The 13,777-nt window shown below is 39.2% G+C and overlaps 1 protein-coding gene across 2 annotated transcripts in view; it reads left to right on the plus strand.

Annotated features, from left to right (window-relative positions):
• Positions 1-982: 982 nt before the first annotated feature.
• LOC140948044 (uncharacterized) overlaps positions 983-13,777 on the plus strand; it is a 14,309-nt gene continuing 1,514 nt past the window's right edge. The window contains exons 1-14 of one of the 2 annotated variants that reach the window (XM_073397260.1): positions 983-1,340; positions 1,503-1,568; positions 2,973-3,179; positions 4,357-4,434; positions 6,737-6,856; positions 7,371-7,478; positions 7,879-8,036; positions 8,553-9,060; positions 9,848-10,038; positions 10,465-10,495; positions 10,745-10,898; positions 11,997-12,127; positions 12,429-12,493; positions 13,147-13,298. In XM_073397260.1, coding sequence (XP_073253361.1) covers positions 1,248-1,340; positions 1,503-1,568; positions 2,973-3,179; positions 4,357-4,434; positions 6,737-6,856; positions 7,371-7,478; positions 7,879-8,036; positions 8,553-9,060; positions 9,848-10,038; positions 10,465-10,495; positions 10,745-10,898; positions 11,997-12,127; positions 12,429-12,493; positions 13,147-13,298 — 2,062 coding nt within the window. In that variant the 5' untranslated portion in view covers positions 983-1,247. Of the gene's footprint in view, positions 1,341-1,502; positions 1,569-2,972; positions 3,180-4,356; positions 4,435-6,736; positions 6,857-7,370; positions 7,479-7,878; positions 8,037-8,552; positions 9,061-9,847; positions 10,039-10,464; positions 10,496-10,744; positions 10,899-11,994; positions 12,128-12,428; positions 12,494-13,146; positions 13,299-13,777 lie in introns of both variants that reach the window. The other variant, XM_073397262.1, reaches the window with a different exon arrangement.

Raw genomic sequence — 13,777 nt, forward strand, 5'->3', positions numbered from 1 at the left:
AATGCAGTGCGCATTCTTCTTGGGTGTTTAACCACCAGTAGTCTCCCGAGAAGCGAGTAACTATCTCCTAGAGTATGCCCGCTTCACTTTTTAGAGTTGACATTTTACGCCTTTTTTCTAGGTCGAAGTGAGACAAAAATGCCAAACTTGGTATTGAAGATATATTGGTCCGATGCCGTAAAAACCAAGTCGCCCTAGGATATTGAACCTTGTTTTTAAATTAACTTCAAATCTCACTTCTTACCTAGCCTGCGTTGCTGGCGGGATTAGCGGGAGTGCTGTAGTTTTTTGCTTTCCCCACATAGAAATGATCTCATTTTTACGCAGAGAATGCATAAACCTACACGAAGGCCGTTTGACGCAATAAAATACATTTACACTCCACTTTGACAGGGTGTTTTTTTGTGTTAAAAGATTTTGACCAATCACAAGAGTTGAAAACAATAGCCAAGAAAAGTTTGCAATTTTACATGTTCCCCACATAGGATTTTTGTTATATGGAAGATGGTTGGAAAGTAAGGATGAATATTCAGAAGTAAGTGCAGGCAATAGAAAAGTTAGCACCTTTTTTGCATTCCAACATGTTTGTTGCCGTTGTTGCTATCATTCTTATCTGCATCGTTTCTTAAATTCATGAGTTTCGTTACCTTAGCCTGCGAGCAAGCTCTCCTCAGGGGTATGGGGTTGGGGAAGCTGAGGCTCGCAAGCTAGCGCCACGAAACAGTCGTAATTTCTGAGAGATCTATCTCCTTAAAGTAGGTGTCCTTCTCGTTCCTTTTTTACCTCTTCGGAATTCTCCTTTCTGACCAAAAGAACAATTTTAAGTTTTGATAATTGCATAAAAAAAAAATCGCATAAAGGAGTAGTCTGCTACACCACTACGGTAGTGTCGTTTTTTAGAGCGTTGCGTGACGACACTCTTTTATCATTCCCAGTCCCCTGCAAAATCTTGAGATGACTCATCTTCGCGGCGCAAGGCATCATTGCTCTCATAGTTACAGACGACGCGTAGATTTTTAATGTCCAAAATGTCCGTACAAACCCGTCTGTCTGTAAATTTGCAGGGACGTTTTTCGGGTTAAGTTACGTTCTGCTGAACCTCCAGTTCCAATGGCTAACGGTGGCTTAATTGGACCTATAAAGTATCGGGGTTGAAGGCTTGTCGTGTCGTGCGACGATGTTGGAACAATCGTGAGCTTATTACAACTTGAATTTATGAAGCGAACATATCGATCGAAGCAGAAAATATGCCTTTTGATCATTATGCCATTGGCAAGGTTATCGGTAAAGGGAGCTATGGAGAAGTATACCTTGTAAAACACAGAAAAGATAAAAAACAGGTAGTATGCAGCGTTTTATATTCAAGTACTACTCTCCGGCATTTTGATTCTACCATGATAAATTAAAGCGTCTGAATTTGTGAGCTCTGTTCCTTTGATTCAAGCCAAATTTGTGTGGTACTGACTGTATTTTTTTCTCGCCGTTTTCGTCTGGTATTTTAGTATGTTATGAAGAAAGTGGATTTGTCTAAAGCTTCTGTTAGAGAAAGGAAAGCCGCAGAACAGGAGGTAAATATTGAGATGAGTCACAGCTTCCTTGTTGACGCAAATTTTATAAACTTAGTTTAAACAAACATGCAACATTAACTTTTCATTTCATGCAAGGTATGAAATGCAAGGTTTCTTTTCATGCAAGGTAACTTTATTATATCTGAAGGTAGTTCTGTTTGAACTAATCCCTACTTATGCGGACTTCGTTTTGGAGTTACATGATTAATTAACTACAGATGATCAACTAGATAGATTTACCCAGGTGATTGACATTGTAGTCTACAATTTCTTCCTGTCACATACCCCAGTGGGGTGGTAGCAATTTTGGGGTGTTACTAAACTGGGGATCAACAGACTTGGGAACCCACACCTTTAGTTCCAATTTCTCTTTAAAAAACTTCTCTATTATAAAAATTAAAATAATAATAAGGATAATAGTGATGTATTATTATTATTATTATTATTATTATTATTATTATTGTTATTATCTTTTCTTTTCTTTTTTTTTTTTTGAATAATTCAATCTCAAGCAGCATTTGTAAATTGCCTATACGTAGTGAGATTTATGATCGTACATTGAAAAACACAAATAAAGTTTCCATTATTATTATTATTACAAAATGTTGTTTTGGGCATTGAGAAGCTCTTGAACAATGAGGAAAAGGTTTTTGAGTACTGCCTTCATTACTACAATGATTAATTCACTTCAACACCTTTGCAGTATTCCAATGAGATATGGGTAATTTACTGGAATGAGCCTTTCCATTAAAAAACTCAGCAAGATGAATGACAAATCTGGCTCGCAAATGTGTCTTTCTCATCCTGGTTGTAATGAAAGTTAATATGTAGATTAGATTACACAGGGTTGATTATACATACAGCCTTTCAAACCTAGAGTGTACACTCACACAACAATATTTTCATCTCAGTCTATACTGAACAACAACAAGGAAGAAAAGAGGGCTCTCTGAGTGAGTTATCTCCAGGGCTCATAGAAAATGGACAATATTCCACACCTCTGGGGCCATCCAAAATATTTATGTATTTAACCATAACTTTTGACAACAACATAATAACTGCCTTTATAAATGTACTTGGGATATATAGATTCCTAATTTTTGAGAGGTAATATTATCCCTTTAAGTCCCAATAGTGACCAACATCAATTTTCTCCTAACAATATCCATACAATGTCAAGAGATTAGGTTATGAGAATTAATAAAATGATCACCTAAGAGAAAATGCTTTTATCCTTTATCAGATTCTCTCAACTCATTCTTTAAGGAAATGTATAGAGATCAGTTTGGAGAATTTGTACATGTATATGGGGGCTTAAAGGGTTATTATGGGACTCAGACATGAGTAACTTTGAGGTGGCTTGAGTTTATTACCAAGTCAATGTACTCTTTTCTTACCTTGCAGGCAAAATTGTTATCACAGCTACGCCATCCAAACATTGTTTCTTATCGAGAATCATTTCAAAATGATTCAGGATTTCTGTTTATTGTAATGAACTTTTGTGAAGGAGGTGATCTCTACTCAAAGCTAAAACAACAAGCTAAGCTGGGGAAAGCCTTGGAAGAAACACAAATTGTTGAGTGGTTTGTTCAAATTGCCATGGCACTACAGGTAGACGATTGATAAAATTATATTACAGTTGACTCTCTCTTAATATGCACTACTTACCATAAGACAGACACCTAGAGTTGTTCCCTGCCTTTCTTTACTCCCTTAATTTGACTCTCTATAAAATGGGCATCACTCTTAGATGGACACTTAGTACTGGTCCCAAACATGACCATCTCAGAGCGAGCTACTGTTTAAAATAACTAGTAAGGGAGGCAGCGTGGCCGAGCAGTAAGAGCGCTGGACTTGCAATTTAGAGGCCCCGAGTTCAAGTCCCACCCTGACCACTAGCTGGATTTGTTCATGGTAGTCCTGAGTTCCAATCCTTGTCCACGTTTTTAAATAGCCAGCTGGTTTGCCTCTGACCAGTTGGGATTCTTAACCATGTTATGTTTGATTTGAATAATATTATTTGTTTCAGTCATTTGCTGAGCCCCACTAGTATAAGTGTTGTATGCTGCAGGTGGTAAATAAAGGAATTAAATTATTATTATCAGACAGAGTGTTTAATTAGTTAAGCCCGGTTAGTTACTTAACTTCAGTGGAAAATGAATCATTGCTAGATTTTTAGGATTAGATTATGGTAAACTCATGTGATGACCATCAATACATTTCCTTGTTCTGTATAAGAATATGATGAAGCCAAAATGAAAGGCAGGCGATTAAAAATAATGAGGTTGTTTTCCAGATGACTTTTGTAACCTAGATGGAACAGAACTCTTTCTCATTGAGTCCATCTTACTGTCCAGTTATATGAATTATATGTCGCTTAAAATCTAGACCTAAATAATTTTCTTAATACAGCAGACTCAAAGCTCCATTCAAACGGACGCAACATTGTTGGCCAACAACTCCCAAAATTGTTGGATGTTACATGTTACATATGTGTGCACACCCTATTGCATGTTGTTGCATGTTGTTAAGAGTTTGAAACTGGTCAGATGTTTAGCGACTTGCAAACTGAATGCAACTCCCAACATTGTTGGGCCAACAGGAGTTATTGGGTCCATTTGCACTATCATTACTAGCTTAATACTCTTGGACATGTTACAGTTTTGAAATGTTGTCTGTATTTAAGGCGTGCAGTTGACTGCTTGTTGTGTGGAAGGTTGTCCTTACTAAAGTTCAATATTGTGTATCAGCAACACATGTAATTTGTGAATGGTATTTTTTTTCACAGTACATGCATGAGAGGCATGTTTTACACAGGGATCTTAAAACTCAGAACATTTTCTTGACAAAGAGCAATATCATTAAAGTAAGTCAAAAATGAAGATTGATTAAGTCCTCTTTGTACTTATGATGTAGGCATAAACACAAATAAACAAGCGGTGCCATTAATTCCAGAAGTTTGGTATCTTTAAGTTATTTTCTAAGTGAACTGCACAATGAACCTACAATTGAAAATTTCTTTTCGTTCACAATCTATCGATTTTATATTTTAAAGCACTAATTTGTATTAATTATTATTCTGTGTGAGTTTAAATAAAAATTGACTTGACTTGACTGTATTGTGTTGTTGTAAAGTTCTTGTGCAGCCAGAAATACTTCTTAAGACACAGGCAGCCCAAGCGCACTAGTTGTGGGTTCGGGCTTCAGAGGTCATTTGGTCGGAATATACTAGAATTATTAGTGTATTATCTGATGCCAAATAAATGCAAAAAGTCTTAAAGATATGAAGTCTTCTTGTTTGTCTATCTTTACTAGTAGCCTTTAAGATAACGAAAATCGATATTTCTTGCATTATTACATGTGATTCGAGCCCTTATTGTTCGAATTTTATCACATGTATTCGAATCTACAACGCTAAGAGAAAAAAAAAATCATGATCACGCGAAATATTAATTCAAAAAGCTCCCTTACCTTTAGTTCATAGCCACTCTGTGTCCTATGGTCGGTTTAAACGCCGTTTAGTCGACTTTCTTTCCATCGAATACTGAACACTATAAAAGAAGGGAAGGCTGGAGACCTTCCAACCGACGCTCGCCGCTCGAAGGCCAATAAATTCCAAACAAAGCGACCGATCTCCCTAAAATTGCCACCAGCCAGACCGAAGAGTGTATACCTACCCGTTCGACGAGCGCCAGGTTCTAAATTCGGCTGCATGAGCTCGTGGAGCACTGCATTTCGCATCGATTCTGGCCAGCTTCGCTTCGCCATGATGCGCAATCTGAACTGTTATCCTACGAGATTTGAATCTTGGAGCTTGGCGACCGCGTCAGATCGACAAAACGTCACTCTCGTGGGGGAGGGTCGTCACTTTTGCCCTATCGCAAACCGACACCCTCCGGGAGCCGGTGCGTTTAATTCGGCCGGAAACAGGTCACGCGTGTATGACACATGAAACCCAAAAACGTCCCCAACTGTCTTTTCTCCGATTTGAGATTTAAATCTTGCCAATAACGGTTACAAAATCAGTTCGTGGCAGTCAGTTGTCTGGATCAGTAGTTCTTTTCAAGTTCGATATTTCCTTTCGTATTTTAACAACAGTTCATTTCAGAGCTACCCTAAAATTTATTTTTCTTCTTCACGTAGCTTGTTTGTTAGTAAAAATCACGTGTGGCGATCGCGTGTGTCTAGCGTTTGAAGAAAGTCTGTTGATAACGATGTTATCAAAAGTAGCCAGACAATAGGAGGATTTTCCTCCTCCGAAGAAAAGAAAATCTTTTGGCTGTTCAGAAGAGTGGAAAATATGGTAAGTGAAACAAATTCTAATAATTATGTTGGTGTCGGTTTGCAATAGGGCAAAAGTGACGACCCTCCCCCGCGAGAGTGACGTTTTGTCGATCTGACGCGGTCGCCAAGCTCCAAGATTCAAATCTCGTAGGATAACAGTTCAGATTGCGCATCATGGTGAAGCGAAGCTGGCCAGAATCGATGCGAAATGCAGCGCTCCACGAGCTCATGCAGCCGAATTTAGAACCTGGCGCTCGTCGAACGGGTAGGTATACACTCTTCGGTCTGGCTGGTGGCAATTTTAGGGAGATCGGTCGCTTTGTTTGGAATTTATTGGCCTTCGAGCGGCGAGCGTCGGTTGGAAGGTCTCCAGCCTTCCCTTCTTTTATAGTGTTCAGTATTCGATGGAAAGAAAGTTGACTAAACGGCGTTTAAACCGACCATAGGACACAGAGTGGCTATGAACTAAAGGTAAGGGAGCTTTTTGAATTAATATTTCGCGTGATCATGATTTTTTTTTTTCTCTTAGCGTTGTAGATTCGAATACATGTGATAAAATTCGAACGATAAGGGCCCGAATCACATGTAATAATGCAAGAAATATCGATTTTCGTTATCTTAAAGGCTACTAGTAAAGATAGACAAACAAGAAGACTTCATATCTTTAAGACTTTTTGCATTTATTTGGCATCAGATAATACACTAATAATTCTAGTATATTCCGACCAAATGACCTCTGAAGCCCGAACCCACAACTAGTGCGCTTGGGCTGCCTGTGCTTAAGAGTGCAGATTGCCTCATTGTTATACTCATGATTATTTAATTTATTTTAATTGTAAATAATTTATTAAATATGAAAGTTCTAAAATTCTGTCTTGCCACAGGTTGGTGATCTTGGTATAGCGAGAGTGCTAGAAACATCCTCAGACATGGCAACTACCCTCATTGGAACACCATATTACATGTCTCCAGAGCTTTTCTCCAATAAACCCTACAACCACAAGGTACTGCTGTTCTCAGTTCTTTACTGGTCTCAAACTAGAAAATTGATTTCTTAAAGAGGAGGGGGGGGAGGGGGTGGTAGGAAAGGAGAAACCTAAGACAGTTATCTGTGTTGATGCTTCTATCTAGGTTTAATCCATTCTCAGCCTGGTTAAACCATTAGTCAACCTACTTTGATTCAGAATTTCCCTTATTTCCTGGTCCAAAGAAAATTTTGGCTTGATCCAAAAAATTCTTGGATAACAACATTTTTACAGGGAGGGTGTAAGAATGGCCAGCAGACTCTAAATCCAAGGCTCTTTGGGCAGGTGTTAAGATGATACTTTGTTTCTGTCTCCGAATGGCCCCCTAAACTCTAGTCCTGCCACTAAACTTGATAATTAAGTTAATAATAAGTTATTGCTTTCTCCCAACTTTCTCAATGTTGTCATTAAAAATGAAGGAAGTTTGAATCACTGAAAGTTATTAATTGTATTATATTAATGTAAATTAACCTTCTATAAATTTATTTCTTAGTCCGATGTGTGGGCTTTAGGTTGCTGTTTGTATGAGATGTGCACATTGAGGCATGCGTTTAATGCAAAAGATATGAGTTCTTTGGTTTACAAGATTCTTAAAGGAAAGGTGAGTACAGTATAAGAACTTTGTTAAATGGGAGAATTGAGACCCATTCAGTGATTAAATTATTCAATAAAATGCAGTCTCATTAAGTAGCTACAAAAATAGGATTTATAAAGATATACTATTAATAATTGTGCTGCTTTGTGTGAGAGAACAGACTGTCTGATTTGGTCATTTGATCCATTGTGAACATTTTGTGTTGTATATTGATCTGTGCACATAGAGTATTATGCTTCAGGTGAACTAACTACTTCCGTTTAATGATCCTTAATTTGTTGATCAATTTAGCTTTGACAGAAAGTGGAAAGGATATGAAGTGACTTAAAAGTAGAGGAAATGTTTAAAGATCTCAAGTTTCTTTGATAGCTACTTGAATTACCTAAGGAAAGATATTTATTTTCAGACGCCACCACTCCCATCAAACTACAGCAGTGATCTGTGTTTAATTGTACAAAGTATGCTTGAGTTAGAGCCAGAGAAAAGACCCAGTGCTCAACGTCTGCTGCGACATGGCTACATCAAGAAACAAATAGCTCTATTTTTGGAAGGAACAAAAAATAGGCAAGTAGTATGGTTGTGTTGTTATTGTTTGTGTCATGCTAGAAGTAAGATAACTGAGTTTTTCACGTGACTGTAGACCTAAATAACTTAGTTTACTTATTTCAAGAAAATTCTCAATAAAAGAGTATAGTAAAATAGCTAGAGCAGCCATGGTGCATTGGAAGTAACCATGGCTCAGTTTTCCATTAGCTGGGTAGACTTCTCAACCTGTAGGTTCTGTTTCTGGAAACTCCTGTTAACTGATATTCAGGACTGTAGCCTTTTTAAAATCAAAATGTAATGAATCGTTCTGGGTCCAAGCTCACAAACCATTCATTCGTCCTCTGTTTCATTAACTTACAGTTTGTATTGTATTACTTCCAAAATCATTAAAACCAAGATCCGGAATGCAATTGAACACAACAAACATGAAACAGCTTTTTGGGCCTGCTAATAATAACTCAGACTTTCAACAAATATGCCTCTAGCCCCTAACGACAGTGCTATAGTAACATGGATGGTACTCAAACTTTGCAGGGTTCAAAAATCAAAAGGAGGATCGAAGGAAGAAAGAACAGCAAGCGTAAAATCAGGAGTGTCCAAATCCCAGTCCTCCAAATCTGATTCAGGGTATTCTGGGTCAGGACTTAATGTTCCTATTGCCACAGCCTCTGCTATTGAATGTGTTATAGATGAGGAAAAGCCACCCCAGAACTCACCAAAACCCTCCTCAAGAAATGAACCTGAAAGATCTTCTGTAGAATCTGTTAGTTCATCAAGTGGTTCTTCAGAGGGTAAAGGAAGAACAGAGATACACGTGAAAGAATCAGAGGATTTGAAACAGCGAGAGGTGATTAAAAAACAAATGGCTGAAAGAAAAAAATCTGCGAGTGAAAAATTGTCAAATAAAAATGCAGCTAAACAGAAAGTTGTTTATGAGGATAATTCTGTTAGGAGATCAGCTGAGAATGGGGAAAAAGGTCCAGTCAAGGAGGAGAAGAGGCCATTACCTAGTGTAAGCAAGTCCAGGACACCTAGAACTGAGGTATGTATGCACATCAAGTTATTAATCTGGGATCATGTTGTTATTTGAAAGTAGTTTACCAGTACCTCACTTTGTATCTGAGGCAGAACAAGGATAGCCTGTTAGTCTGTTGAGCACGGGTGATAAAATATAAACCGCACAGGATTTATTGACCGCCAGTGCAGCAGGGTCTGTGCTCATTCCCACATGCTTGCTTCGCTTGCCGACGTTTTTGAAAAGAACGAAAAGAAAAACAAAACAACGTCTGTGTACAGGCTAGAACAAGGACTAAGGAAAGAAGAGGGTGATAAGGGGCACTAAAGGAAATCTCCTTTCCCCACCCCTGTGCAGAGCTTTTGTAAGTTATGATAGAGACTCACTTCAGGCCCCAGTTGTTCAAAAGGTGGATAGCCTTATCGACTGGATAAATCACTATTCAGTGGATAATGCAATTGGTCTTTGTACTACTTACCAGCTTGATAGCGATTTATCCGGTGGATAGTGCCACCCAACTTTTGAACAACCAGTGGCAGGAGTTTAAACAAAAGCTTTCTGAACTTGTTGTGTCAAACAGAAGGAATCCGTAAGGTAAAAACAAACTTATGACTTCCAGGCCATCAACATTCTCAGTACATAAATTCCAAATAGTGAACATTTCTTTTATTTCAAAGATTTCTTCCTTGTTGTAGGTAGTCATTTTTACGGAGTCTTAGACACAGGATTCCTTTGAAAATGGTTAAGACAGGATTTAATAAACTAAAGCAGTTAGCATTTCAATTAAACTGTCCTTGTTTTTTTTTTACACAAGTCTCAGCAGCCTCAAAGACCCTTGCCACAACCTCCCAAGGGAGGCCCCCCAGGTGGAGATTTGCCAGCTTCTAGGAGTCCAAGAGTAAGGAGGAGATACAAAGTTCAAACCAGTGCATCCAGATCACATTATGCTGAGGAAGAGGAGGAGGAAGAGGAAGATGATAAAAACACAGCAGATTCAGAAATAAGGTGATGCACATTTTCTAACCGTCTCTTAATTTGTAGAGTACCTTATCAGTGCTGGATCCAGACCTTGCGATAAGGGGGAGGCCCGGTCATCCAGACTCTTAGATAAGAGGGGGGGGGGGGGGGGGGGGGGTTAGGCAGTCTCCCAAAAAAATTTTTTCGGCCCTTCGGGCCTCAGTTTGGTCCAAAAATAATGGGGGCCCCAGCCCCCCAGGCCCCTCCCCTGGATCTGCAACTGCTTATGAATGTAATTAATCTATGAGATGCACATTTTATTAGCCCTGTGACAACTTTTACTCTAGCATTTGTGACATGGAATATACTTGAGTCCTGAGATGAAGAATTTCTTTAACTTAAATTATATACTATTACCGAAGGTTACCTCTCCATAATTTTTTAAAATATTGATGTAAATTTTCTTTCTTTTAGTCAAAAGTCCGTGAGTGAAAGCACACCTTCAGTAAGTTATATAGTCTTGTATTTCTAGCATACTGTGTTACTGTTGAGAATATAGTTTCGATCCAAAATTCCATGTTACACGTTTGTACCTTCATGTGATGCTGCTGATTATGCTGTTTTTTTATTATAATGTATAAAAGGAACACAAGCATGTGTCAAGCGTTTATCTACTTTTAATAAAGTCAAAGAGCTTGGATTTATGTATGAATGATATCTTCTAATTGATCTTTTTGTCGTGTTTATTTTACAGAGTGGTTTATCAGCAAGAGAAAGACGGAGGCTCAAGCAGAAACAAAAAGGAGACAAAAGTGCCGTTCTCACCCCTCCCACAGTAGCTGTACTTCCTTCTCCAAATGAAGTGATAGCCGCAAAAGTCAGAAGATCTCAGGAAGGACATGCAGGAGGTAGACCAACAAAGACCGGTCGTTTCGCCTACCAGTGAGTCCTTTCGCTTTAAGAAGCGAAATGAGCGATACGCATGTATATGCAACCTCATTCTTTCAGCTACTGATCAGGCGAAAGCAGTTAGGGAACAGACCTCACACGTTGGCGAAACGACTCGCAGGCGAAACGACCGTACCAGACAAACCATTGTGTGTGATTTTTAACTGTATGGGCAAATTTTGGGTCCCCTCATTCAAAGGAGTGCTTTGCCTGAAAGCGTAATGAATACTTACAGAGTGCATTCTGTATTTTGTACGTGGATTTGTCTGGCGACTGCTCTGACATAATTGCCAGGAGCCACTATAGACAAATGAACCAATCAGTCAGTCATTACATCAATCAACTAATAACTATTTTAAAGTATGGCACCAAACCTAATACAAAAGGAAAAGTATCAGTGAAGAGGATCTAGTGTCAATTTCTAAGAACAGGCGATATTTTTTCGCGTTTTTCAGGCGAGTGAGGACGTGCGCGAAGCGTGCGGGGAGCGCGATACACGCGTGATGGAGAAATGCCCAGAAAAAGAATATGCGTTTCATTTTTTTCGCGCGGATTTCCCAGTCGCGCGTGTCTCGCGTTCCACGCCCGCTTCGTGTCGCCTGAAAAACTCGAAAAAAAGGCTGGTCAGTAGGCTAGTTTTTTCTCTATAGTTAGAGCTATGGAGATACAGCTATTTCGGTAAAGGTTGTGCACGCGACAATCCTGAAAGGTAATATGCCGATATGATCAATACACTGTTCCTGACACTGAAGCTATCGAACCTACTTTTGTTCTTTCTTTTAGCGCTTGCAAACATACGTCCATGGCCTCTCGTGCCATTCTTTCAAATTTCTTTAAAGACCAGAGAACTCAAAACCACTCACAATACGTTTCGGGATTGTCGCGTACACTTTTTTCCGACAACCTTTCTCGAAATAGCTGTATGAAGATGGTATTTACTCCTCATGTGCATGCATTGGCCCTCGTGCGTATCGCTCTTAATTAGGTTCCATATCTATCATGCTCCTTTGAACTAATTGTACTAAATTTGCTAAATGAATCGTGTTTGGGTTCTTCAGCAACTCCGAAACAAGGATCAGCAGTGATTGAACCCAGGCGTCAGTTGGCAGCAGAGGGGTACGATGTCCCGGATGGTGCTCGTCCCATTCCTCGACAGGAGTCGAACTCTTCCATAGCATCCTCCACACCTGTAAGTCGTCACATACGTTTCAAGAGTAATTGTACAGCTTGTGCTTGTAAATTTTTGTCTTTGTCTTTCGCAAATGCACCCATCCTGACTTTCGCTAGCCAAATCCCACAAAAACAAGGCGTCACTACTTTTGAATCCCCGCCTGTTTAAAAAATACAATAGATCTTCGTCACCCGTCAAGCTTTTCAGGAAAATTCGCTTCCTCGTTCGGTTCCAAGCCTTCTCCGCGCACTCGCATCGAGTAAATTGACTTGAGGAGTATTTATTTATGTAGTATTTTCATGGTTGATTGATTAAACAGGATAGTGATTCAGATTCTGAACTGGAAGAAATCAGCATGGAGGAATCTGCAGCATCCGCACATAGGTGGGTCAGAAAACAGTGGTTTTACCCAGATTATCTTTTTAAAACTTTTCCTTAACCCCTCCCCCCTCCCCCCCCGCCCCGCTTATTAAGCCACCAAGTTTTAGGCCCATCTACCTATAAACAAAAAAATAAATCCGGTTTTTAGTTATAAACTCCCCCTCCCAGATATAAGCTCCCCTCTTAGCTCTTGCTTCTAGTCGTGTTATAAGCACTGCGATAAGCCCCCTCGTTTATAAAACCCCTGACGAGGTCTAGGGTACGCAATTTCTCTCTAAACAAGTGAAAAAGGGAATGTTTTCCTGGAAATGCGGGGAGGTGTAAGGCACTTTTACTTTCAGTGTTCGAATTTCTTAATATGTCTGGCATTTTACTAATGTCAATGAGTTTTGTATTCCTGGAAGCCTTCCTTCCAAACATTTAAATCCGTTGACCTCTACTCGCCTGGTTTTTCCCTCTTAATTGAACATACATAGCAGAGACCTTTTATAACCTTTCCCTCAGGGTCTTCTCATTCTCCAATTTGGCGGTAGTAGGGAAGAAGACCCTCCGCCGCCATATTAGAAACTGAGAAGACCCTGGGGACGAGGTTGAGACCTCTATTACTCAGTCAAGTTTCTTGATACGATTCTGATGATTTACCGTTGCTGTTGCAGAAATCCTCGAAGGCAAAGTGATGTCTCTTCTTTGATATACGCGCTGGATACAACTTTGAAAATGTCGAATGTTAGCGTCGATAGAGAATCCCCGGATGTGGATAATGCGCCTGAAAAGGACGAAGACAACGAGCCCCTGGATATCCCTTTCGGTCAGTTGTGTACGATGTTTTCTTTTTTTTTGGACAAAACTCTCCCCGTGCTTTATATAGTTTCTTAAGTACTGGAGCGATTTTACTTAATCTGTGAGACAGATACTAACAACTAATGCCAAATTGCTATCTTAAATTACAAGAAGAATAATAATAGCTAATTTTTTATCGACCTTGTCACTCCGCTTTCACGCCAGCGCAACAGATTGCTTGTCAGACTCGAGAGAACATAACCTCAGAGACTCGGTTATGGCTTTTTAGTAAGGAACTAACAATATGGTATTTACATATTCATTTTACCAAGCTTTTAGCCGAAAGTCCTGTATTTTTTTATTTCATATAGTTTGTACATTTTAATTCGAGACTTTAGTTCTTACTATACGATTACTGAGTTTACTCATGATGTAAATATATACTGTAACGCCCTCAGAGGAGTTCACTATTGAGGTATCTTATCTGATAATTATTGTCGTTATTAT

The sequence above is a fragment of the Porites lutea genome, chromosome 9 (genome assembly GCF_958299795.1).
Source record: "Porites lutea chromosome 9, jaPorLute2.1, whole genome shotgun sequence".
Lineage (NCBI taxonomy): Eukaryota > Metazoa > Cnidaria > Anthozoa > Scleractinia > Poritidae > Porites > Porites lutea.